The sequence below is a fragment of the Balaenoptera ricei genome, chromosome 20 (genome assembly GCF_028023285.1).
Source record: "Balaenoptera ricei isolate mBalRic1 chromosome 20, mBalRic1.hap2, whole genome shotgun sequence".
NCBI lineage: Eukaryota > Metazoa > Chordata > Mammalia > Artiodactyla > Balaenopteridae > Balaenoptera > Balaenoptera ricei.
Window position 1 is genome coordinate 13126783 of NC_082658.1, and position 26834 is coordinate 13153616.

General features: G+C 49.5%; 1 protein-coding gene across 1 annotated transcript; it reads right to left on the reverse strand.

Moving 5' to 3' along the window:
- Positions 1 to 26834, reverse strand: RAB40B (RAB40B, member RAS oncogene family). Its single transcript, XM_059906756.1, has 6 exons — positions 26558 to 26834; positions 4691 to 4751; positions 3113 to 3173; positions 2186 to 2263; positions 1265 to 1487; positions 1 to 370 (listed from the first exon to the last, which is right to left on the reverse strand). Exons 1-6 carry the CDS (start codon positions 26697 to 26699, stop codon positions 99 to 101), a joined length of 837 nt encoding a protein of 278 aa, XP_059762739.1. The 5' UTR covers positions 26700 to 26834; the 3' UTR covers positions 1 to 98.

Here is a 26834-nt window from a genome sequence, read left to right on the forward strand (position 1 = left end):
TGCTCAGGGCCGCGTGGTCACCGTGACATTGGCGGGTGTCTGCATCCAGAGCGGCCTCCTGCCTCCCACCCGTGCCACTCCTCTGCCTCGCGCCCTCCTCAGGAGACTTTGCAGCTGTTTCTGGTGCAGTGTCTTGGGGGGCTCTGGGGAAGGTGGGCGGCCTTCGCTTTTCGGAGGCTGGTCCTCTTGTGGCCGGAGCTGGTGGTGAGGGAACAGGGGCGGCCGTGCATCACCCTGGCATTCAGGCCGCTGGCCATCGAGAAGGACTTGAGGTGGCTCCTGAGGGCCGTGGGCAGCGGCAGCCTGTCCACCAGGTGCACGGGCGTGCAGGACACCACTGCCCGGCAGCACAGCTCCTGCAAGCTCAGTACTTGGGAAAGAAAAGAAAACCTGTTTCACTTGTGTTGTCCTGGGCACGGGGCCAACGCAGGGGCAGCCACACACCTGTCCGCCCTCCTCTCTGGGACTCTGGGGCAAGATGTCCCACCCTGTGCCCACGTGCAGTGATTGGAGATGGATGGTCCTGCTTTCATCACCTGAAATACAGTTTGTCCCCAAACTTGAGACCCCCACCATCTCTCCCTCTAGGTCTGAGAGGTGAGTGGACTACCCAGCGATGGCCAGTGAGGTCTCCTCAGGACTAACGTGACCAACTTTTGGGGTCGGAGACCAAGGGCTTCAGGAGACGTGCTTCCCCAACTGAGTAGCTGACACCAAAAACGTGTGTTATCAGCTTTATAAACACGTATTGGAGAACACACCAGAAAAGCAAATGCTGTCATTTATGTTTCACCTACATCGTTCGTTCTGTGAGTCAGGGTCCCTGCTCAGATAGAGAGGGGCTCCCAGGGGCCTGCTGGGAGGAGGAACGGCATCTCACCTCTGATGCAGTCGGGACACCCCTCAACCCCTGGAGGATCAGACAGAAGAAACACGACCCAGGGCTTTGGCTCCTTTTGGAATCAAGGTCCTAACAAATAACGTTCAGAACAGTGCTTCTCAACTGGGGGCGATGTTGACTCCCCAGGACATTCGGCAAAGTCTGGAGGTATTTGTGGTTTTCACAAATGGGGGCAGGGAGACCAGGGATGCAGCTCACCCACAGCACACACAATGCCCCCACCAGAGGACACTCCATCCAAAATGGCACGAGTGCTGAGGGGCAGAAGCCCTGATTTAGGAGAATGGAGACAGTGGCCCGGGGAATGGGTCCTGGGAGGCTGAGCGCTGGCGGGGCTGCAGGGTGGGCTGGACGGACACCTACCCTTGCTTGGCCTCCAGAGCCGGTCCATCCCATGCCGCAGCAGCACGATCCTGGCCAGCTCCATAAAGGACTCAGTGATGTTGAAATTGCACAGCGGGCTGACCTCGAAGAATGTCACACCCAGGCGCTCCGCATAGGCCTGGGCCTGTTCCGTGGGGACCTGCCGCTTGAAGGCCAGGTGCAGGCGGTTCCCCACCAGGATTTTAGGGACCCCCGGGGCGTGCTAAAGGGTGACAGAAGGGCAAGGAAAGTGGGTCCCGTGCAGGCTTTGTTGTTGGTACCATGGGTGTCCCGGGGTGAATGGTGTCCACCCAGAACCTCAGAATGTGTCCTTTTTTGGAAATAGGGTCTGTGCAGATGTAATTAATTAAGATGAGATCTTGGGGTGGGCCCTAAATCCAGTCACTGTGTCCTTATAAGGAGCGGAGAGGACATAGGACACACAGGGAGGAAGCCACGTGATGGTAGAGCAGAGACAGAGTGACACGTCCACAGGCCAAGGACCAGGGACTGTCGGCAACACCGGAAGAAGGAGGCAGGAAGGATCCTCCTCTCGAGTGTTTGGAGGGATGGCGGCCCTGCCAACACCTCGCTTTTGGACTCTGACCTCCAAAACTGAGAGAATACGTTTCTGTTGTTTTCAGCCACACAGTTTGTGGTGAGTTGTTACGGCCGCGCCAGGACACTCACACAGTGGGTGGGACTGACCGCTCCACGTCTCCACTGGCAGCTGGGCCGGTCAGGGTGCCAGCAGGCAGCAGCCTGGTCACCAGCTGTCAACCTACCTGACTGCATGCAGGGCCCGATCCTGTGCTGGGAGGTGATGCGTCCTCCTCCCTGTGGCTGGAGCCTTGTGCCCTGGCCGCCCCAGCCCGCCCCCCCTCACAGGGCCACATGGACAGAGCCCTGGCCATGCCATACCTCATTGATCTCCTTAATCCACCGGTCGATGCCATCAAAGGACCAGCGGTTTGCGATGTCGTAGACCAGGATCACCCCCTGGGGGAGGCACAGTCACTTGTGGACAGTCTGGCTGGCATGCAAGCCACTCAGGCACACACTCACAACCAGCTAAATAGCCAGTTTACTTATGTTAACACAAAACATATTATTTTGATTTGTCTGCCAAATGTAGCAGTTGTATGATCACTTCCAGTGATATTTCATAAGCTCATTGATAAACCCTCAAATGTGAATGTGAGTTGGGGACTGGAATTCAATTCCCCACATTCATGAGCTGGTCCAGGGACACGGAATGCGGGGGTACTGCAGAGCCCACCCACCTGGACGGAGGGCTCTCACATACGTACAGACACACACGCACATGAACACGGCGCACACACAGCCCACATGCCTGCATATTTATGTACACACACGTGTAGATACACGTGCCTACACACTGCTCATGCACACGTACATACAAATGTAACACATGCACACACACATCCCTGATGCTGAGGGCTTGGGAGCCACCAAACAGTCCATGGCACACTTTTAGACTCTGGCATCAACTTGTATGTGAGCTAATTGCCTTGTCCTCCAAGTATCCATTAAAGAACATTCCAAAAGTCATTATTCAAAGTCAGTTTGAGGGACTTCCCTGGTGGCGCAGTGGATAAGACTCTGCGCTCCCAATGCAGCGCCCCGGGTTCGATCCCTGGTCAGGGAACTAGATCCCACATGCATGCCGCAACTAAGAGCCCGCATGCTGCAACTAAGAAGCCTGCATGCCACATCTAAGAAGCCCGCGTGCTGCAACTAAGAGCCAGAGCAGCCAAAATAAATAAATTAATTAAAAAGAAAAAAGAAAAACAAAGTCAGTTTGACCTCCTGGTTCAGGGGTCTTACCTGTGCGCCCCGAGAGTAGGAGCGGAATATGGTACAAAATCTTCCCTGACCCGACGTATCCCTGGAAAAGATGTTGGAGGTCTGTAAGAAGAAATCACTGCTTCCCGACAACAAGGTTTTTGAACTTGGGAGCCAGAGCAAATGCATTTTACAGTTGTCAGTTGGTGGCCATCCCACAGAAAGTCCGAGCCCCCAACAAGACATTGGGCACTTTATCCCTGGAGAGATCTGGACATTGGGATGTCCTTTTGGGCTCATTCTCTTTTCTAATTATTTAAAAAGTCAACTAGAGAAAATAGTGATGGGTTTCAACATAATAATTCTGACATTTCAATAAGTCTAAGTTTTTAAAAAGTTGTTTAATTTGGAGATAAAGCTGTGTAGTAAGGAATGTGAGTCTACACTGGGGGAGAAATAGGCCAAAGGATTTGGTGGGGTCACTCCACTTCCAATTAACTCTAAAAGATCATGGGAATCCCCTGGCCAGTCCAGTGGTTAGGACTACTGGCTTTCACTGCCAAGGGCGTGGCTTCAGTCCCTGGTCAGGGAACTAAGATCCCGCAAGCCATGTGGCACAGCCAAAAAAATAAATAAATAAAAATAGAAGGTCACGTGAAGTCAGCCCTGTGGATGCATCCCTATGTTCATCAATACAAGGAAGTGACCCGGGGGTGCATTAACTAGGATAAAGAAGAATAGCACTTCTGGGATCGACTCTGCCCTGTGTGGGGGAATTTACTAAGATGGACCACCAGGATCAGGCAAGGGGGCCTCGTTTTAGACGCCGAGGAGAAAGGAGCAGCTGTTACAACAGTTTTCTGAGTCCCGTACAAGTTTGGGTTGAGAGGGGAGCCCTCAGGAGGTCTCCCGGGAGGGAGGAAGGGAAAAGAGACTTGAGAGTCAGCAGTGGGAAGGGACAGGGTCATTGAGGGGACATCGTGGAGAGAGGCTTCCTGGCCCAGACTTGGGGGCTGACTGCTCCTGATTAGGGGCAGATGGGGGTGGGAGAAGGGGCTCCCGGCCACTGCAGACACTTGTGGCTTGGGGAGAGGTCTGGCATGGGCAGGCGGGAGAAGGGAACCATGCAAGTGACCATGCAGGTGGTCCAGGAGAGGGGATGACACAGGGGCTAGTGACAGTGGTCAGGAAAGCCACATGGGTTGGGGGCAACTCAGGGATTAGTCACAGCAGGAAAACCCTAGTCCCCCACCCCCAGAACTGGAGGGGCAGCGGTGTGACCAGAGTCTCAGAGCCAGGGCTGCCTGGAGTGGGGACCAAGAAAGAGACCCAGTCCAGAGCTAGGCGACACCCTGACCCCTTGCCCTCCCACCCTCCACCCTCCGTCCTGTTGATCTTGGTCACGACACACAGCCCCTCTGGGCACTAGAGAGGCAGAAGCAGAAGCACGTCCACATGCTCTGGACAGACTCCAAGGCCCACACAGATCTCATCCCCTCGGGGGGCACTGGGTCAGGCTGGGGCTGAAGCAGTGGCTATTCCCACAGGTGGTACCAGAGCCCCCGAGGGCCTGGACAGACCCGCCCTGTGCTCAGGGGCCGGGCAGGACCCCTGACTCACCAGAGCTGCAGCTTCACCCGCCGGCCGTCCAGCAGGATGGTGGTGGTCTTGTAGTCGATGCCTGTGAAAGAGGGTCAGGGTGGCTTAATGCAAAGCACTTCCGCAGTTAGGCTCAGGTAAAAGGTGCAGATAAACTCTCTCACGCTGGGGGAGAAAGGACTTCCCGCCGGTGCAGATCCAGGGCTCACAGAGACGGCTGGGCTGGGCCCTGCTCAGACCCTCCCCTCGCCCACCGGCCTTGCCCACTTGCTCTGTGGAGCGGGGCCTCCAACCTCCCTCCACTCCTCCCTCACCACCACTGCCTCCAGCTCAACGCCCAGGCCCCCGCCGCTGCCCAAAGGGTGGGCAAGCAGGAGCCCCCTGAACCGTTCAGCAGCTGGCCCCACGCATGGCCTGCTGGCCCCGGGTTTGCCAAGTGGCTGTGGGCAGCCCACTCACACACCCTTGTCTCCGCTGGACTCAGGGCTAAAACACGGAGATAGTTTCCCCCAAGTTATCACACTAAGAATGTAAAGTAAAAACGTGTAGAATATGAAATTAGGTATGAAGTATTATCTCAGCTATGCAAAGACAAAACGTGTGTACGTGTGTGCACAGGGGTGATGAAATAAAATTCATGTTTTATGGCAAGACAAGAAAAACTTAAACATAATAAGTTTTTCTGCCCTTACGGGCCTCCTCGCTCCCTTTTAATGTGTATTGTGTGTGCATCTGCATTGACCAGACCTCCTTAGGAGACAACATTCCTTCTTAATTTTGTAAACCGTCAGGATGACCTGCTCAGCACTTGATAACTCCTCAGGAGATAACCTTCCTTCCTAATGTTGTAAGGGGTCACGATGACCCAGTTTTGCTTTGGAGGAGCAGACCTGGATGGTATAAACTATCAATATGTCATTTGATCTATATCCTTTTGTCTCAAAAACGTCTATAACTGTACTTTGACCTCTGACAGTTTTCAGAGCTTTCTGAAAGACTGTCTGCCAGGTTATAATCCTCAGGTTGGTGCAAATAAAATTTTCCATTCCTTTCTTAGACCAACTATTGATTAATTTTTTTCATCAATATGCATGGCGTAGTCGGCAGGATATCAGAGACGCCCACCAAAGGATACCTGAGGTCTACTCTAAACTGGTGCTCAGTACTAGCCCTTTGAGCCCCACCTGCTTCTTGGAACTCCTCAGGTGTTCCGGTGAGTTCTCCTGATAGCCAGATCTCATTATTTAAGTGATGATCCTACAAATTTTATTCAAGCTTTTTTGTACTTAAGACTTGGAGTCTTAAGGGGCACCAATGCATTTCCTTGGCCGGGTCCTAGGGGGATCTAGGCAGGAGGCCCCGGGAAACATAGGTGGCTGGAGTTTTGTTAAATTTGGCTTAAATTAAAAACAAACAAAACAAAAAAAAACAACAAGTTGATATATGGTCTGAGCAAATGGTTTGCCAGTGAAACAAGAGAGCTTGCTCAGCCTCAAGAACAAGGAACACCTGCTCCTTCCGGCCACAAGGTGTCCTCAGGTGACTGAGAACCTAGTGGAAGTATCTGGGGATCAATCTTCCAGATGTGTAGCAGTACTACAGCAGATCCCACTACAACAATTAAGTAAATGCTGCTCTTCCAGGGACGCAGGAGATAAAGGCTGATCATCTAGTGCTCCAAGCACCCACAGCAGTTTTAGACTGTCAGAGGGAGAAACCAAGACATGTGAAAGAGCCGAACCGACCCTAGCGTAATTCCTTGGAGAGCTTGACTCAGAAGCAGCACCCACAACCATACTGTCCTCAGAAAGTTGTTCAGATCATATCTTTTCTCTGAATTAGGCAACCAAGTTGATAATGGGAAATTGTGCTTCAAAGGTCAAACAGCTCCTGAATGGACAGCCACCTATGGTGATACCAGCTGGGTTTATATAGACCTGATGCTTGCAAGTGCTTACCTAACTGGGAATCAAAGGAAACCACCCCCCCCCCAAAAAAGGAAATCCCGCCCTGAAATGACCAAGCTGGATTCTTTTTTGGTATTCCAAACTGATTTTTCCGTGAACAGTCAGAAGAAGCCAGCAGAGGGTAATTTCTTACCATGTCAGTCAATCTCCTGGACCCCTGCCCACAGGGTCTACTGGAAACAAGAGTGGTAAGAGCTTTTCTTTTTTCTAAAATTGGATTAGCAGCAGAAATTATTTGTAGGGCTATCTTCTTGGATCCTTTGAATTGGAAAGACTCCTAAATATTTGTAGGGCTAGCTTCTTGGATCCTTTGAATTGGAAAGACTCCTAAATTGGAAAGCTCTCATCTTAAACTATTGTACCTATTTTAATTGGTATGCAAAAGCCCCAAAAGGCTTCAAAATTCCAAAATAGCCTCATTTAAGGATTTGTTGTTGAAGGCTAATGAAAGATTGATCATATAAAAAGTACCTACAATAAAAGACTATAAAACTGCCATAACTACCATTCCATCCTCCTTTTTTTTCTTTTTTAAATTTTTATTCATTTATGTATTTTTTGGCTGCATTGGGTCTTTGTTGCTGGGCGCGGGCTTTCTCTAGTTGTGGCGAGCTGGGGCTACTCTTTGTTGCGGTGCGTGGGCTTCTCATTGCAGTGGCTTCTCTTGCTGCGGAGCACGGGCTCTAGGCACGCAGGCTTCAGTAGTTGTGGCACACGAGCTTAGTTGCTCCATGGCATGTGGGATCTTCCCGGACCAGGGCTCAAACCCATGTCCCCTGCATTGGCAGGCAGATTCTTAACCACTGTGCCACCAGGGAAGTCCCTAAATGGTTATCTTTAGAAATGGGACCACCTGAGGTTATAGGTGAGCCTCTTGGGGTCAAAGGTTGAACTGAGGGCCATAGTGAAAGAATTTCTTAAACCCAGGGAAGATCCTCAAAAGGCTTTGTAAATGGATTACTAAGATGGGAGGCCACAGGTCTGTCTACACCTGTGACCATAGCTGATATTCAGAGCCTGATAGGAAAAAAAATTTTTTTTTGGCCTTCTCCTCTAAGCTAAATGAAGGAAAGAAAAACATTCCCACATAGGTGGATGAGTATGTTGGTACTTTGATATCCTTTAGGTGGCCACCCAATTATCTGAGGAATTAAAAACAGCTGTCCTTGTTTTAGAACTCTAGTGTTTACAGGACCAAAGGTGTGGCTTCAGAAACAGCCCAAGGCCCACCAATCCTTTTACCACTCCCATAATCTACCCTATTTATCTTAAGAGGCCGTAAGTAAAAAAAAAAAAATCTGGCTTTAAGGGAAGAAAGAAAATCCTCCTAGGAGAACTTGCGTTTTTCCTCCTCTGCCTTTGAGATACAAATGTTCTATCCAGTCTTCTCCTGGAGCTCTTATCCAGGCCATCTTCTTTAATGCAGATTTCAGGAAAGTAACTCTTTTGTTTTTTTTTTTAATATTAATTTAATTTAATTTGTTTTTGGCTGCATTGGGTCTTAGTTGCGGCACGTGGGATCTTCACTGGGGCAGGTGGGATCTCGCTGCGGTGCACAGGCTCTTCGTTGTGGCGTGGGCTTCTCTCTAGTTGTGGTGTGTGGGCTTAGTTGCCCCACATCATGTGAGATCTTAGTTCGCCGACCAGGGATTGAACCTGTTTCCCCTGCATTGGAAGGCAGATTTTTTTACCACTGGACCACCAGGTAAGTCCCTCAGGAAGGTAACTCTTATCCAAAGGAAAAAACAAAAGAGGGATAGGTAATTTGGAACTTGATTTGTCAAGGGCAATACACATCTTAAATGTCTTTTCCATAAATATTAGTAAAAAGGATTTAGCCATCTAAACAGGTGACCTTGATTTGTTCCATCTGCAAGAAACCCAATTTGAATCCAACATCTTTTGTAACTTACGTGTTTTACATTATTGTACCTGATTCATGGTTGAAACTCTGGAATGGGAACTGGGGTCTCTGTTTGTGTCTGTGTGTTTGTATGTATCTGTAAATGTGTGTGTTGTAGACGTGTGGCATTGCCAAAATTAATTTATAAAAGAGCTCTATTTAATTGGCTTAAAGGATAATAAGCACTTATACAAATACTCAGAAATATAAAAGAAATGAACCCAAATGAACTTCAGGATCACATGATCTAGGGTTAATTTTTAATGAATGAAAACAAGTTTGAGTTTATTGGTTTAATTATAAAGACATATCTTTTTTTTTTTTTTTTTGGCCACGCCACGCGACATGCGGGATCTTAGGTCCCCGACAAGGGACTGAACTCGCCCCACTGCAGTGGAAGTGCAAAATCTTAGCCACTGGACCACCAGGGAAGTCCCAATATACACATACCTTTAAAGTCATCAACATTAAGTATATACTACTTTGTATGTAGGTTTACCAGAAATCAAATAGGATCGTATAATTCCTGTCACAAAATTTGTCAACAAGAAAAATAACCTGATGTGATGAAACTTTCAAGCAAATTAAATGTCAACGAGATAAGAGCTTTTAGGTGAACTCTTTAGGAATGATTATGTTTTAGGACTGTCTACTTAAAAATAGTTTCTCCATTTTTTGGCAGTTTTGATTACACTTTATGTAACTTATAAAGTGATAGTTTCTTGCCTTTCACACTGTGTATCACCTACTCCTACTAAGATAATGATATCTAAACAAATTGAAACTATTGATCACATCTACAGTTCTCCATAAATTAATGAACATCCACGATGCACATGCTTCCTCCCCAGGTGGAAATTAACCTTCACACAGAAGAATCAGGGATGGGGCGTACGTGGGGAGCAGCTCTGGGGAGAAGGAACAGTGGAGAGAGTCCAGAATGGCTCATCCTCAGGATCTAGCCTGAAACCAGGCCCACCCCTCAACCTGTCAGTTACATAAGGCCACAAACTCCTTTTTGCTTAAGCTTCTTTGAGTTGACTTTTTTGTTTGCACCAAAAAATGCCCTGACAGAAAACCCATGTAGCACAGTGACTGGAGAGAGGGACAGAGGAAACCTGACACACAAATCCTGGAAAAGCTGCAGAAGATATATTTTAACATCTTCCCAAAGCAGAGCACAATGCCTCCCACACCCCAGAATTTCACTAATAGTGAACATGTATTTAAAAGAAAATCTACAGGAATTCCCTGGTGGTCCAGTGGTTAGGGCTCTGCCCTTTCACTGCCGAGGGCGTGGGTTCAATCCCTGGTCAGGGAACTAAGATTGTGCAAGCCGCGTAGTACGGCCAAAAAATAAAAATAAAAGAAAATCTAACTCAATGATAATGATCTAACTATTAACATTCAGGACCCAAACTGAACTGACTCTGGTGGTTGTTCCCACCAGGACAGCCCTGCCGGGTCACCTGCCCTCGGCACACTGACCCTGACGCCCGGGACCCTGAGGCATCCTCCCAGAGCCGCGTGTGCTTTGGAGACCCAGGCCCACTCGGTCTCCATCAGTGTTAGTATCCTTTAGAGCTGCAACCCGGCCTACTTCCCTCCATCTGTTCAGCTGTGCACTCCCATGGAAGGCACCTCCTTTGAATTGGGGACAGGGCAGAGCAGGGGAGGTCCGGGGGTGGGAGATAAAGCTTGAAAAAACACTGCCCACCCCCACCCCCCATTTGATCTGTAGGGTGGAAAATGGGAACGGAGATGGGCTAGCCCCCTGGGGACCCCACAGGTCCCCCACGTAGCACTGTGAAGACCCTGCAGGGAGAAGCTCTGTGGTGCGTGGGATCAAATCCCAGTCCTGACGACCAGCGGCTTCCTCCCTCTCCCCGTGCCTCAGTTTCCCTGACAGCTCACGTCTGGTACCTGCCGCCAGCAGTGGCCTCAACTCAGCACAAGCTCCATTCTTCCCCAGGCCTTTGGGTCCCAGGACATAAACCCTCTGTCTCAGCTGTACCTGCCACAGAGAAGCCCCCAAATTCCACCCATTCACGCCAGGTTCGAAGTCCCATTGGGAGAAGAGTCTCTTTTTTCATACACTTATTTATTGAACTGTTTTCTTTTATGTTCCTCCTGTTATGTGTTTGCTCTGTTCCTATTTACTGTATTTCCTCTTCTCTGTTACTTCATGTTTTTGACAGTACTGGTGTCAGTGTTAGGGTCAAAAGGTGTAACGCACATTCGCTGCACTGAGCTAATTCACCAAGAAGTCTGTCCATCAAAATAAAATAAAAATACACAAAAGCTCCTAGAACAAAGCCTGTCGGAATGTTCACTGAGTGAGTCAGGACAACAGAGACAAGAAGAGAGATAATTTTAGCCTGAAAAACAGCAAATGTCAAATGCCAAGACACTCCCTACACTTTGAGGCCGTGTGATGTGTAAATAATCTATTTCAGCTCATCCAGCACCTGCCAAATTCTATCTCCTCGAGCAAGAGGACGCAAACATGTAAATACTGGTTAAGTATCATTGACAAACATATTCATCATGAGGACCTGACTTTTGAGAATGTGTCTTATGTTGAATTAAAGTATCAGAAAGCAGGGTGCTGGCTGCCAGGGGCGGGGGAGGGTCCAGGTTTCCATTTGGCGGGTGAGAAAAATGTTCTGAAATGAGAAAGTTACAGGGTCGTGAATGTACCAAATACCACTGAATTGTTCACTTTAACGTGATTAATTTTATACTATGTGAATTTCACCTCAAAAGAATGTATATACATATGTCCTATCCAGAGACTGACTCTGGCCTGGCTTCCCCAATCAGAAGGGCACTTTGCTGGGAAATGTTGGGGTGCCTCGCAGGACCGAGGGGGCAGGAGGGCTGCATAATGGGGCTCAGGATGGGAGAAGCAGGGAGACCCCAGGGCTGAGGTACAGGCCCAAGCTTCACCCATGGCCAAGGCCCAGAGCCTGCCCCTGCGGGGCTGCCTCCCGTTTCTAAATGGTTCTAACAGTGAGTCATGCATTTTTTTTTTTTTTTTTTTTTTTTGTCTGCGTGGCATGTGGAATCTTAGTTCCCTGACCAGGGATGGAAGCGGTGCGAAGCACAGAGTCTTAACGACTGGACCCCCAGGGAAGTCCTGCAAGTCATGTTTTAAATGGGCATTTGAAGTGTGTTCATCATATGAGAATCCCACACAGAGAGCAGTTACTGAAATCAGCACCAGTCCCCCTCCTCTTCAGAATCTACCCCACTCCTTTTTGAAAAGGAAAGTATGTTCCCTGCATGTTTCTCCTTCCTGGTTTTTCTCTGTGAATTAGCAAAGCGGTGTGACCCAGGTGCTTCCAGGCTCCTCGTGGCCTGGCTGCCCCAGGTCACCCACACAGCTCCCAGCTCTTAGCTGCCTGAGCCGCTCACTCCCCACTCTGGGGGCTAAACCCTCCCACACCCTCCCTGGCAGGGACAGGACCACTGTCATGCCTGCCTTGTTCCCTAACGGCCTGTGTCTGTGCTGAGCTGCTGCGTCCAGGTACCCTGTGAAATCCCACAGCAAGGACAAGCCCCACCAACCAGATACCGGCGGGACCCGGCACATCATCCCCCATGAGTGAAACTGGGGAGTAACCCAGAGCCTTCCCTAACCATCGCTCGGGTGTGGCCAGATGATAGTCCCCTCTTTCCAGAGCCCCGACACCTCAGAGGGTCCCAGTCCCTTCAAATTGCAGGGCTGCCCCTGCCAGGTCTCGAGGTCACCCTGAACCTGGACTCAGGCTGAGGCAGGAGATAGATGGGCCCCAGGCTGAACAGTTTCTCCCCTGTGGACAGAAACTCCATAAAAGCAGGATGATGGAGGAGGCTGGGCCCTGCCCAGATAAGAGATAAAAGACCACATATTCCTCATTCTTGAAATCAAGGAGACCTCCCCGACTACACATGCACAGAAAGGCTCCTTGGGGTCAAAAAGGGAGGGGGCGCCACCCCATAGTAAGTGATGTCAACTACCCATAGACCTCTTCACTAGAATCCATGTTGGCTAAGAGATGCGCACACACACGTGCGAGGACCCTGAGATAAACCAAATATAGATTCAGAACCAGGCAAAGCAAGATGATTGCCAAAGGAAACCTGGAAGAAATGCCCCATAAAAGTGATTCAAACTACCACAACGGCGCAACTCTCTCTCTGAGTCCGCCCGTGTGTCTATCCACATGTACCGTACTATTTTTCCTCCTAATGAACACTTTACTTGCCTCACTACTTTCCGTCTCTATGTGGAAACTCATTTCTACACAGCGACGGGTCAGGGCCTTGTCACTGTCCATTGGTCCCTGGTGGTCTGGTCGCCAGGATTCAGGGCTCTCACTGCCACCGCCCGACCTCAATCTCTGGCCGGGAACCGAAATCCTGCTTCAAGCCGTTGCAGGCTGAGGCCACCCGAGATCAAGGCCAGCAATAGGGTTCAGCGGTCAGGCCAGGAGGGGCCTCCCCCCGCCCTACTTTGGACAGCCCAACAGTCTGGGTGACACTGCCAGGGAAAGCATTGCCACCCTCCATGAAAAAAAAAAGGGCGGCGGGACTTCCCTGGTGGCACAGTGGTTAAGACTCTGTGCTCCCAATGCAGGGGGCCCAGGTTCAATCCCTGGTCAGGGAAGTAGATCCCACATGCTACAACTAAGAGTTCGCATGCCACAACAAAGGAGCTGGCGAGCCGCAACTAAGGAGCCCACAAGCCACAACTAAGACCCAGCGCAACCAAATTTAAAAAAAAAGTGGGGGTGCATCTTTGATTTTAAAGTGCAGTTTTCTGATATCAGCACCCCTTTTTCCTGCCTGTCCCACAGTGGGGGCCCTGCAGGCTCTGCCATCTACCACCTCCAGTCCGGGCAGCTCTGCTCACTTGGGTGGTCAGCCCCCAGGTGAGCTGTGTCAGGGAAGCAGAGCTTTATTTTCAGTAGCACCCCTGTGCGAATACATCCAACCAAGGAGGTGCCACATGTCTTCAGAAGGAGCCCGAGCCCCTGCTGATTCAATCTCCTACTTTCATCCCTTGGGAGCAGCAGAGGCTGAGACCACCTGCTGTGTGTCAGGGGAAGGAAAGGACCTCACTGGAACCACACACGGAGGCTCTCGTCACTGGTTGTGATCACGACCAGCCGAGCAACTGTCCCAAAGCTGGACGGCAAACCAGGCCACCTGTCCATGCTCTGGAGGACAGTTTCAGATGAGCTGCCCTGAGCTTGGAGAGCCCATGCCACCTTCTCTATTAGCCCGAAAGATGCAGGGACCTCATTTTATATTCAGTAACTGTGGTCTCAGGACACTAAATGTCAGAGAGGGTGAGAGGCTAGACAGACACCTATGCAAGATCTGTATGCTAAAAGCTATAAACCACTAGTAAAATAAATCGAAGAAGATCTAAATAAGTGGAGAGAAATACTGTGTTCATGGATTGATAGACCCAGTATAGTTAAGATGGCAGTTCTCCCCAAATGGATCCACAGATTCAGTCTCAAAGACCCTAGCAGGATTTTTCGGGGCGGGGGGGCTAGAAATGGACAAAGCTAAATTTTATTATTTATTTATTAAAAAAAATTTGGGGCCCACCTTGCGGCTTGCGGGATCTTAGTTGCTCAACCACGGATTGAACCCGCACCCTCTGCAGTGAAAGCACAGATTCCTAACCACTGGACCGCCAGGGAATTCCCAAAGCTAAATTTTGCATGGAAAGTTAAAGGAATTAGAATAGTCAAAACAATTTTGAGGGCTTCCCTGGTGGCGCAGTGGTTAAGAATCTGCCTGCCAGTGCAGGGGACACGGGTTCGAGCCCTGGTCCTGAAAGATCCCACATGCCGCAGAGCAACTAAGCCCGCGAGCCACAACTACTGAAGCCCATGCGCCTAGAGCCCATGCTCCGCAACAAGAGAAGCCACCGCAATGAGAAGCCCACGCACCATGACGAAGAGTAGCCCCCACTCACTGCAACTAGAGAAAGCCTGTGCGCAGCAACGAAGCCAAAAATAAATAAATAAATTAAATAAATTAAAAAAAAAAAATTTTGAACAAAAGGAACAAAGTTGGAGGACTCACACTACCCAATTTCAAGACTTACTACATATTTAAAGTAGTCAAGACAGTGTGATTATGGCATAAAAATACACAACAGAAAAATGGAACAGAACTGAGATGAGAAATAAAGCCACACAAATATGGCCAATTGATTTTTGTTGTTGTTTTTTTAAAGATTTATTATTTATTATTTATTTACTTATTTATTTTTGGCTGTGTCGGGTCTTAGTTGCGGCACATGGGGTCTTCGTTGCGGCATGCAGGATCTTTAGTTGTGGTATGTGGGCTCTTTGTTGCAGCGTGAGGGCTTCTCCCTAGTTGTGGCATGTGGTTTTTCTCTTCTCTAGTTGTGGTGCGCAGGCTCAAGGGCGGGTGGGCTCTGTAGTTGTGGCGCGGGTCCTAGAGAGCGTGGGCTCTGCAGTTTGTGGCACACAGCCTCTCTAGTTGAGGCGCGCGAGCTCAGTAGCTGTGGTGTGCGGGCCTAGTTGCCCTGTGGCATGTGGGATCCTAGTTCCCTGACCAGGGATTGAACCTGCGTCCCCTGCATTGGAAGGCGGATTCTTTACCACTGGACCACCAGGGAAGTCCCTGGCCAAGTGATTTTTGACAAAGGTTACAAATCAGTGCAATAGAGAAAGCATACACTTGTAACAAATGGTGCTGTAACAGCTGGGCATCCCTACACAAAAGTAGTGAACCTCAGTCCATACCTCATGTTATATAAGAAATTAACTCAGGGACTTCCCTGGTGGTCCAGTGGGTAAAACTCCGTGCTCCCAATGCAGGGGACCCAGGTTCGATCCCTGGTTGGGGAACTAGATCCCTCATGCGTGCCACAACTAAGAGTTCGCATGCTGCAATTAAGAGCCCACATGCCGCAGCAAAGATCCCGCAAGCCGCAACTAAGACCCAGAGCAGCCTAAATAAATAAATAACTAAATAATAAAAAAGAAATTAACTCAAAATGGGTCACAGTCATAAATGTAAAACTAAAACTTCTTTAAGAAAACACAAAAGAAAATCTTTGTAACCTTAGGCAAAGTGTTCGGCAATGATTTCTTATATACAACACCAAAAACATGGTCTATAAAAGAATAAATTGATAAATTGGACTTCTTCAAAATTAAAAACATCTGCTCTTTGAAAGATACTTAATGGAAAGAAAACCCACAGACTGGGAGAAAATATTTGCAAAACACATTTCTAATAAATGACTTGGATCTAGAGTATATTTAAACATCCTCAAGACTAGATAATAAGAAAACAAACAACTTAAAAAAATTTTAATGGGCAAAAGAGTTGAAAGACACTCACCAAAGAGAATACCACGTAGATGGCAAATGAGCAGGAAAAGATGTTCAACCTCGTTAGTTGTTAGGAAATGCAAATTAAAATTACAATGAGAGATCACTGCACACCTATTAAAACGGCTAATATTGAGAAACACAAAATAAAAAAATACTGACAATACCAAGTGCTGGTGAGGACACAGAACAACTGTACCCCTCATAGGCTGCTGGTGGGAATGAAAAATGGTCGGGTCAATTTGGAAACAGTTTGGCAGCTTCTTTTTTCTTTTTTTTAATATTTATTTATTTATTAATTTAGGCTGCGACAGCTCTTAGCTGCGGCATGCAGGATCTTTAGTTGTGGGATGCGGACATCTTTAGTTGCAGCATGCATGCAGGATCTAGTTCTTGACCAGGTATTGAACCTGGGCCCCCTGCATTGGGAACACAGAGTCTTACCCACTGGACCACCAGGGAAGTCCCCAGTTTGGCAGCTTCTAATAAAGTTAAACATACACGTCATATGACCCAGCAATTCCACTCCTAGATATTTACCAAGTTCACACAAAACGCGTATGCAACTGTTTATATCAGCTTTACTCACAGATTGCCGAAGACTGGGAAGCACCCAGACATCCCTCCAGGGGTGGTTGGACAGCCCGCTGTGGTCTGTCCACGCGCTCAGCAGGAAGAAAAGGTGATATTGTGCACAACACAGAGGGATCTTAGAGGCTCGTGCTGAGTGCAGAAGCCAGCCCACACGCTGTGGGAGCCACTCCACGACCTTCTCAAGGGCAGACCACAGAGTCGAGGACAGATGGGTGGTCTGCAAGGCAGAGGTGCCATTCCTGCCCCAGGGCCCAGCCAATGGGGCGAGGAGCCGACAGGGGCGAGGGGTTCCAGGACTGAGGCTGTGAGAAGAGGGGCTCCCACTGGGGTCTGGGTCCCAGCTCTTCCTCAGGAGAAGGAAACTGCCCATATTGGGAGTGTCACTACCTGTATTGGGTTGAATAGTGTCCCCCGAAATCCATGTCCACCTGGAACCTATGAATGGAAACTTTTGTGGAAATAGAGTCTTTGCAGATGTCATCAAGCTGAGGTCACACTGAATGAGGGTGGCCCCCCATCCAGGACCGTCTTGATAAGGATTTGGAGGCAAACAGGGAGAAGCAGAGATTGAGGTGATGCTGCCACAAGCCAAGGGACAGCAAGGGTGCCAGCAACACCTGAGCTGGAAGGCTCAAGGACAGACCTTCCCCGGGAGTCTTGGCGGGGGTGGGGGGAGTGCAGCCCTGCTGACACCTTGATTTCGGACCTCTGACCTCCAGGATGGGGAGAGTGTGCATTTCTGTTGTCTTAGGCCATCCCCCACTGCCGCCCCAGTTTGTGATAGTTGTGAGAGCAGCCCTAGGAAATGATGCACCATCAACAGCAACATACCTCCTCCCCCCACTGCCCCCTCCCACCGCCCTGTGCTCCAGATGGTGCTCCAGACAGAAGCTCAGGGCCCCCGCAGGTCTGACAACGTGGGCTTTTGCCTCTCAGACACCAGGCCAACAGGACACTATTTAAGCCCATGGCCACTCAGCAGTGGTCTACCTTCTAGATTTTACTTCCAGATGGAGTTTCTCCACCTGAGAGAGAATTTAATATTCTTCACACTTATCAATTTATTTTTCCTGTTAAGATAATAACTTTTAACCTTACATATCAGGGTCAACTAGACTTTAATATGTGTAGTTACGATTCTACCTCTGTAAACTTTTTTTGCTTTTATTTTTAATCAAACAAAATGCCAGTCCTGTCACGAGTCACCATAAGATTCAAATTCATGAGTAAACTCAGCTGAGTCACATTTAGGGGAGGGTAATTCATTAATTATTAGCTTCAAGAGGTTGGAATACACAACTCATATAAACAGAAAAACAGCCTGAGTGTCACTTTGGCTGAGGAAACCCCAGGATCAGTTAAATGGCCTGTGTGGTTCTCCACCAACAGCTTTGTCATAAGCTATTTGGCACAGCTATGGCACAATCTCCCAAGAGATGGCCAGCAGCAGGTGGTTTCGGGTGGGAAAGGCCGGCATCCAGAGAAAGATTAAGAAGCCAGGCACAGAGTCCCAGGGCCAGAACTGCTGTGATCGGCTGCCGGGCACAGCACAGATGCCAGGACAGGTACCTTCAAAGACTGGGGGCCCTGATGTTTTCCATCTCTTGATTCTAGAAGCATGCCGATCTCTCTCTCTACCCGCCAAGTCTTAGAAAACAAGTCACGCTGTAAGGCCCCATTAATCAAAATCCCAGGTCTGTCGCACTCAAGTCAGAAGTCCCCACAGCAACCTGAAGGTGACAGGGGCCTGGGTACCAGATTCTAGACTTTGCAACATGTTAAAAAGAGGTTAAGGGCTTCCCTGGTGGCACAGTGGTTGAGAGTCTGCCTGCCAATGCAGGGGACACGGGTTCGGGCCCTGGTCTGGGAAGATCCCACATGCCACGGAGCAACTGGGCCCGTGAGCCACAACTACTGAGCCTGTGCGTCTGGAGCCTGTGCTCCCCAACAAGAGAGGCCGCGATAGTGAGAGGCCCGCGCACCGCGATGAAGAGTGGCCCCCGCTCACCGCAACTAGAGAAAGCCCTCGCACAGAAACGAAGACCCAACACAGCCAAAAATAAATAAATAAATTAAAAAAAAAAAAAAAAAAGAGGTTAGACCTGGAATGCCAAAACCACTTGAGAAAATACAAACCATGGGGCCAAATTCTCAGAAATGTAATTGATTACCATTATAAAGTCCCCAAAAGGCAAAGCATGCTGTGACAAAAATAAGACCACCTAAAAAGACAAGTTGTTCATATTAGCAGACTGATGAAATGCTGGAGGCATCTTAAGCCAGAGCGGTGCAGTCAGACCAGCTTCAGGAGCCCCTGGAGGCCCCGCAAACGGGTGGGTGGACAGGGAATCTTTCTCCTGGAGAGAAGGAGGGGGAAGGCAACCCAGATCAAGTGGGGAATTTGGTTGAGGCCTCCAAGGAGGCAAGCCCACTTCTGAAGAAGGTAAACCCTGAAGATGTCACTGAAGCTATTATCTTATATCAGGACCCCTTTAAATTGTCTTGTTTGTGGATCTGACAAAATCTACATAATGGATATTTTTAGGTCCAAACCCCTCCGGTGCTGCAGCTCTTCTGCTTCTGCTTATACACAATTCACTCTTTGTAGCCAATTAAGCTAAAGAAGCCTGGAAAGTTTGAAACAAAGGTTCAAAACAATCTCTTAATGTGAAGTGAACCCACAGCCTGCAAATGCTTGGTGACACACCAGCCACTTCCCCATGCCTTGCTGCTTCTCTTCACCCCACACAACCGGCCACATCGAACCTGAGCTCCTGGGCCAGCAAGGAGTGAGCAGGTGCGGCTGGCAGGACCCAGGCAGGACCTCGAGGCTGTGTCTGCCCGGCTGTGCTCACCCTGCAGCCACTCAGGCGTCCTGTGCCAGTGACAGAGGACACAAGGGGTGGTGTGTGGGCCTCTGGCCCCAGTAGCTGAGTCTCTGTCTGGGAGGAACCTGGGCTGGCCGGTTCTGAGTCCCTCCCTGCCTGTCACCTGAAATCAGGTTCTCCTTGGGCTGGGGGCTGCGGGGGTTAGAGGTGAGACTAAAGGGGCTGTCACCACCGCAGAAAGGAGACCCCACAGGACACAGGGGAAGTAGGGCTGATTCAAGGGCTTTTAAAGAGAAAATCTGATATAAATGCAATTTTATCATTTTCAAATACATGGAAGTATTTATGACATAATTTAAAAAACCCAATGCATTAAATTTATTGAGTGCTCACAAGTGGTACCGAGGGAGGTGAAGGAGTTACACCAAGAAGAAGTAGGATAAAACACGACTCGACTCTCAGTTCAAACTTGAAAGTGATGACTTTATAAATCGTGTTTTGAATCTTAAAGTGGTTGCCCAGGGAAACTGGCAGAGTAGCTTTAAGCTGCCTACAGCATCTAGAAGGCAGTGGGAGAGTGCGTGAATCTCCTGGTGGAAAGACTGTCAAAGGCAAAGAGAAAGGACAAATAACCTATCTCATGAGATGATTCTTCTATACTCTCAATAAGTGGGAGTTATTATTTTTATCTCTTGGCAAAAATGAAACTGAGAAAGAAAGATGGGATCTTCCTGCTGGGAAAAGGAAGCTGGAGAAATAGCCAAAAGAGAGTAGTCGGAGAAACAGTGAGTCTCCTGCTGGGAAAAAAACTAGGAGGCGAGAGATTGCAGCCTTTGGTGTCAGTTTGATCCACTTCCCTCTCCCATCACTAATGAAATGAGCAAAATGTAGAAACAGCAATCAGGGAAGGAAAGGGTATGGACCTGGTGCCGGGAACACCCCAGCTGGAGCCCAGGGGAGACCCAGGATTAACAGAAGGCAGAGCCCAGCTGCTGAGGCCTTCTTTCCTTCCTTTTTTTTTTTTCTTTTTTACATCGTAAAGTACCGAGCTGATCTCCCTGTGCTATGCTGCTGCTTCCCACTAGCTAACTATTTTACATTCAGTAGTGTATATACGTCGATGCTACTCTCACTTCACCCTAGCTTCCCCCTCCCATCCCATGTCCTCAAGTCCATTCTCTATGTCTACATCTTTATTCCTGCCCTGCAACTAGGTTCACCAGTACCTTTTTTTTTAGATTCCATATATATATGCGTTAGCATACGGTATTTGTTTTTCTCTTTCTGACTTACTTCACTCTGTATGACAGACTCTAGGTCCATCCATGACGCCTTCTTTCCACTTCTGCCTGGAGCAGGACTTCCGAGGGGAGAGGAGGCGGGACTGGGCACCAACCCACCGGACAGAAGTGAGGCTCCAGGGCCAGCAGGGGCCCGGCAGGACCAGGAGTGTGCACGTCACCCATGGGAGGGGAGGACAGCTCCCTGGGCAATGGGCCACCCGGCAAGGGGTCTGCGCAGCCCACACTCCCCCTCCTGCTCCTCCCGGAGCTCAGGTTACAGGACAGGGTCAGGAACCCAAGGGCCCCTCCCTCCAACAGTAGGCCGAGAGGAAAACAGAAGGTCCAGCTTGGAGAAGCCAGGCCTCACCAGACTCTGTCAGAGCACAGAATACGTGCAGGCGGATCTGCCTGGGGGTGAGCAAGACACAGGGAAATGCAGCAGCGCCACCTGCAAGCACTGGGCAGACCCACCTGCAAAGGAGAAAGCATGCAGGTGGGAGGCTGTGCGGTCCCTGGGCCGCGACAAGGGTGACAGAGCAATGCCGGGAAAGGGGGTCTCCCACTGCATATCTACTTGGAAAAGAATGTGTCTTGACCCCTCCCCCATCCCTCATCCCAGCGGGATGGCAGCCACCAACGTCAGAGGTAAGACGGTGGAGCCTCAGGGGACAGCCCCACCCTGGGACAGGCAGAGACTTGCTCAACACACCCCGAGTCCCTGCCAGGAACACCCATCATTTATTTTGACTGTGTTAAAATGAAGGGCTTCTGTTCTTAGAAATACTATTAATGGAGTGAAAGGCAACACAGACGAGCGTAGATACTCACAATACGTATTTCTGACAAGGGATTCACAGCCAGTATACATTTTTCAAACACTCCTACTGACCAGTAAAATAAATTCAACCTAATGAAAAATGGACAAAGGTGTTCAATCTCATTAGTCATCAGAAAAATGCAAATTCAACTACACTATACTTTCCAGAATGGTTAGAATGCAAAACAGCAAGAACCAAATGTTGGTGTGGATGTGGGCAAACAGGACTCCCGATCTTTGCAGTGAGAGTGTAAACTGAAAACAATTTTGGAGTATCTTCTTAAGTTAAACATATGCATACCATAATACTCAGTAACCCCAGGTTTAGGTCTATTCTGACAGAAACGCATATTTTGTACTCTAAAGACGCACAGTGGGAATGTTCACTCCAGGACTAATCACAACAGCCAGAAACTGGAAACCACAGAAATGCCAACCCCAGCATGATGGGTAAATAAACAGATCGCAGTACGTTCACACCAGGGATATCATAAACCTTCCACAGCCATACACAACCCAGGAGAGTCTCACACAACAGGAGCAAGAGAAGCAGTCACATTACAGCTCTCACTTCTACACAGAATGAATGAGACAAAAGTGGCCCATGTTGTCAGAAGCCAGGCCAGCGGTGAAGCTGCGGGGTGTCATGGCTGGGGGAGGGCTGGGGGCCCAGGGGCCTGTTGGTGTTGTGCTTCCTGAGTGCTGGTTGCATGGGCGTGTTAGCTTTGTGAAAATTCACTGAGCTATGCAATTACAATAGGTACACTTACCTATATGTAAATCATACTTCCATAAAAAGTTTAAAAAGGAAGGGAAAAGAAATAGAACCTAACTTAAAAGGAAATATGACCCCAGGAGCAGAAGGAAATTCATCCCAGTTACTTCATGCAATGGAACAACCTAATAAAAACATGCTGTTGGTAAAATAAGAGTTCAAAGGAGAGTTTTTAATCAAATGAATTTTTAAAGAATTCTTTAAAAATTGAAAAAAAGGAAAATTGTAAAAGTAAGGAAAAATTAGACACCAAAAGGACATCAATACTGAATTAACAAATAAGTTAGAACAGCTAGAAACAGTTTGCTAAAATAAAAATTATCAATAAATAGGAAAGCCTTGAGAGTACCACAGAAATGCAGAGAGAAAGACAAAAAGAACAAGGCACTTAGAAGACATGAATGGAGGACAGATAAAGGGCTTCCCTGGTGGCACAGTGGCAGAGAATCTGCCTGCCAATGCAGGGGACACGGGTTCGAGCCCTGGTCTGGGAAGATCCCACATGCTGCGGAGCAACTAGGCCCGTGAGCCACAACTACTGAGCCTGCGCGTCTGGAGCCTGTGCTCCACAATAGGAGAGGCCGCGATAGTGAGAGGCCCGAGCACCGCGATGAAGAAACGAAGACCCAACACAGCCAAAATAAATAAATAAATAAATAAATAAAAGTGAAATTCTTTAAAAAAAAACAAAAAACAAAACACTAGGAGTCTTTAAAAAAAAAAAAAAAAAAAAAAAAGGAGGACAGATAAAAACAGCCCAACATAAGAATAATCAGTGTAGTAGGCAGAATAATGGCCCACCAAAGAGATCTGTGTCCTAATCCCCAGAATTTGTGGATATGTTAGGTTACATGGCAAAGGGGAATTAAGTTTGCTAGTCAGGGATGAATTGGGAGATTGGGATTGACATATATACACTAATATGTATAAAATAGATAAGTAGTAAGAACATGCTGTATAAAAAAATAAATAAAATAAAATTCAAAAATTCAAAAAAAACAAAGTTTGCTAGTCAGGTGACCTTAAATGACAGAGATTATCCTGGATCATCCAGCGGCCCCAGTGTGATCGCAAGGGTTCTTAAAAGTGGAGCAGGAGGCAGAGAGTCTACATCAGAATGATGAGATGCGAGAAAGGCCCCCCACCCCCACTGCTGGCTCTGAAGGTGGGGGAGGACCCACAAGCCAAGAGACACAGGCGGATTCTAGAAGCTGGAAAAGGCAGGAAAACAGACTCACTCCTAGCACGTCCAGAAAGGAACGCAGGCCTGCCGACCTTGATTTTAGCCTATGAGACTGTGTTGACAACCGACCCCCAGAACTGGAAGAGAATAAATTTGTGTTGTTTCAAGACATTAAGTTTGTGGCAATTTGTCCAGCAGCCACAGGAAACTAATATAACTGGTGTCCCTGAAATAGAAACACCAATAAATGGAACAGAAGATGTTTTAAGGACATAAAATAAATTTCCCTAAAATTAAAAAAGAAATCTGCAAATAGAAAGAGTACTCAGTGTACCAGGAGTTCAAAATGAAGCATTCAGCTCTGAGACATGGTCTGGTTAAGCTCATGAAATGAAGCAAAAAGAAGGAATCCGTCAGAAATTCATGAAGAAAATGCAAATCACCTACATGGGAAAAAAAATCAGCTGACTTCAGGCTTCCCCACATCCAATGGCAGAGGGTTGTGGAGCAATGCTTACAAAGGGTTGAGGGAAAGAAAACAGAAGCTAAGAATATTACACCCAACCAAGATACTGTTCAAAGATAGAGTCAGTGGACAGACACCGTCAGACATGAAAATGCTCAGGTGATACTCACGAGCCCTTCCTGAAAAATGACTGAAAATGAAATTAGCTAATTAGACAGACAGCAAAATAAAAGGACTACTGGTGAGCACAGAGTTCTCTAAAATGTTGAATTAACACTGAGCAATTGTGGGCACTGTAGCTACGATACAGAATTGGGTGTTAGGAACCTGGGCAACGTGAACATAACAGCACAGGCCGAAAACTCAGGTGGTGGGTAGAGGGGGATGGGTTGTGAGACTGAAATGCCCTCACCTTTCCTGCCAGAAGCACCCACATTGTTTCAAAGTGAAACGTATCTTTAAAAGAATAATGATGATGATTCCAATTTCTTACAATTTTTCATAATCTCTTTTCTTAATCCAAGAAGAATCTTTCCATAAACCAAAAACCCACATACGGCACATCTATCATATCGGGTCTTTTCTGCAGTGTCTCAAGCCAAGCTGACAACAAAACCTTTCGTGGAAAGTGTCTTTTTAGCCTAAATCCTCCCTCTGTGTCAAGGAAAAACCTTGAGAAGAAAGTGCTAACTAGTTGTTAGCAGTCTTGGTTCAGCACATAGAATGAAAGTAATGAAGCAGAAGCACCAAACCTCTGTTCACACCAGCCAGAAGGACCTCCTTTTATAAATATTTGTCCACATTCCTCCTATTTGCCCCCGCACTGTTCACCTACTACAGAACAGAAAACATTCCACAGCCTGTTCCCCCAAACATACACAGGGCTTTATTTGCTGAATGTTTTGTTACTCCACCTCTGGCCCATCCATTCACTGAGTCCCAGGCGCAGAGGACACAGCCGTGAAGGAAACAGACACAGCCCCCACCTCCCACCCCCAGTTGAAACCCAGCACTGCGCTGTCCAGCAGAACTCTGCCGTCTCACAAGTGGCTGTCCAGCACTTAAAATGTGGCTAATGCACACTTTTAGTTGTATTTCATTTTAACTACGTGTGCTTTAAATGTAAAAAGCCACACATGTGGTTAATGGCATCATCTTGGACAACATGGTTCTAGAATCAGAATCTGCATTTTCATAGGACTGGGGATGAATCTTACTGTGCACTGCAGCGTGAGGATGGATCCAGGTTTTCACCATCAGCTCATGCCCCCCATCTCAAACCTTCCCCAACTCAGTTTGCCACCCACTGTCTTCTCAATCCTACCCTGCCTGATCAGGACAGGAAGCACCCCCAGGCTGGCTTGAACATTAAGACTCCAGTCCCTGGGCTGCCCTTTTCGGCTCCCCAGGAACCAGACTGCAAGCCCAGGAGCAGCAGCGTCTGTGTTGGAAATGTGGCTCCCGCCCCTGAGATGACAGCTCAAAGGTCTCCTTACACAGCCACTCATTCTGCACCATCCAAGCAGCCTGTGGTGGGTAAAGACCTGTGGGACCGCAGGACACCTGGCTGTCCTCCCACCTCCTGGCCCAAGTTCCTGCCCACGCACTTTCCTATCCACCCCTCTTCTTTTCCTCCTAATGTCCACCCCCTCTCAGGGGCTGCTGCTTTCAAACCACAAACTTCGGGGACCCCCTGCCAGCTGCCCTCTGGGGGCTCTGGCCTCCCCTCACCCTGGGACCCACTCTCCTGCACTCTCTGTCGGTGCTTCCCTTCCTGCGCCCCAGGTCACGCTCCCTAGGGTCACTTGGGTTCCTTGCCCTCCCAGGCTTGTCTATCAGCGCAAGGAGCCCCTCTACACGTCACCCTGGAGAAGCCTCGAGACTTGTCCTCTGCGCCTTCTCTCCCTCCCCTTCCATCCGACCCACGAGCAGAGCCACCACCTGGGAGCCTGCACCCGCTGCGCTCCGATCCCACGCTCCTGTCCCCTCGCGCCAGCGCCGCACCCTCCACGCGTGCTTTCCAAACTAGTCGCGCACAAGTGCGGCCTCCCTGCGGGGCACCCCGGAGCAGCCCTGCAAACCCTTCTCCCCAAACCCGGGCTGCATGGCGGCACGCTCGCCTCCGCCTAGCCGTCACCCCCAGATCGGGAGGACCCCAGCGCCCTATCCAGCCGCTCGCTCCCGCCGCACGCTCTGCGTGCACCGGTCCCAGCCCCACCCCCATGAGCTGCCTGGGTCCCCCACGTCCGGGGTTGGGGAGGGGGTGCAGCCGGGGCTGCCCGCATAGTGCGGGCGGGATCCAGGCAGAGCCTGGACGTCCCTGAGCCCAGCGCTCCTTTCCCCGGGTCCGCGTCCCCTCTCTTCCCCGGTCCCCGCGCGCTCCACCGCCTCTCCTCCCCGCGCCTCCGCGACCTCGTTTTCCCTCCCAGGCCCCGCGCCCCCCGCTCCCCTGGCCAGCCGAGCGCTCCCCTGGCCCGCCGAGCGCTCCCCTCCGGAACCCCGCGCCTCCCCGGCCTCCCTGGCCTCTCTTGCTCCCCTCTTCGGCTCCGCTCCCCGGGCCCGCGTCCCCTCTCCTCCTCAGCCCCCGCGCGTTCCCCCCCCCCTCCTCCACTATCCTCCCCGGCCTCGCTCCCGGACCTGCGCCCCTCTCCTGCCAGGTCCCCGAGCGCTCCACCCCCACTCCTTCCCGGCCCGGTGCTCACCCGCGGGGTGGCCGTACGGGGACTCGGCCGCACCGTCCTGCAGGCTCGCCAGGATCTCGCCCTTGCCCACGTCGCTGTCGCCCACCAGCAGGAACTTGAGCAGGAAATCATAGGCGCGGACCGGGCTGCCCCCGGTGCTCATCGTGCCGCACCGGCGCCTGCGCCCATGCCCAGCCCGCGGGACAGCTCAGATGCGGCGGCAGAGAAGCCCAGCGCCGCGCTGGCCCCGCAGTCCTTGGAGGGCTGCTGGCCCCGCGGCCCCTGATGCCTGACAGCT

Coding starts and splice junctions, on each gene's coding strand:
- RAB40B (XM_059906756.1), bottom strand. CDS start 26,699: ATGAGCACCGGGGGCAGCCCGGTCCGCGCCTATGATTTCCTGCTCAAG. Junction 3,174..4,690: donor CGGGTGAAGCTGCAGCTCTG/GTGAGTCAGGGG, acceptor CATCTTTTCCAG/GGATACGTCGGGTCAGGGAA. Junction 2,264..3,112: donor CCTACTCTCGGGGCGCACAG/GTAAGACCCCTG, acceptor TGCCTCCCCCAG/GGGGTGATCCTGGTCTACGA.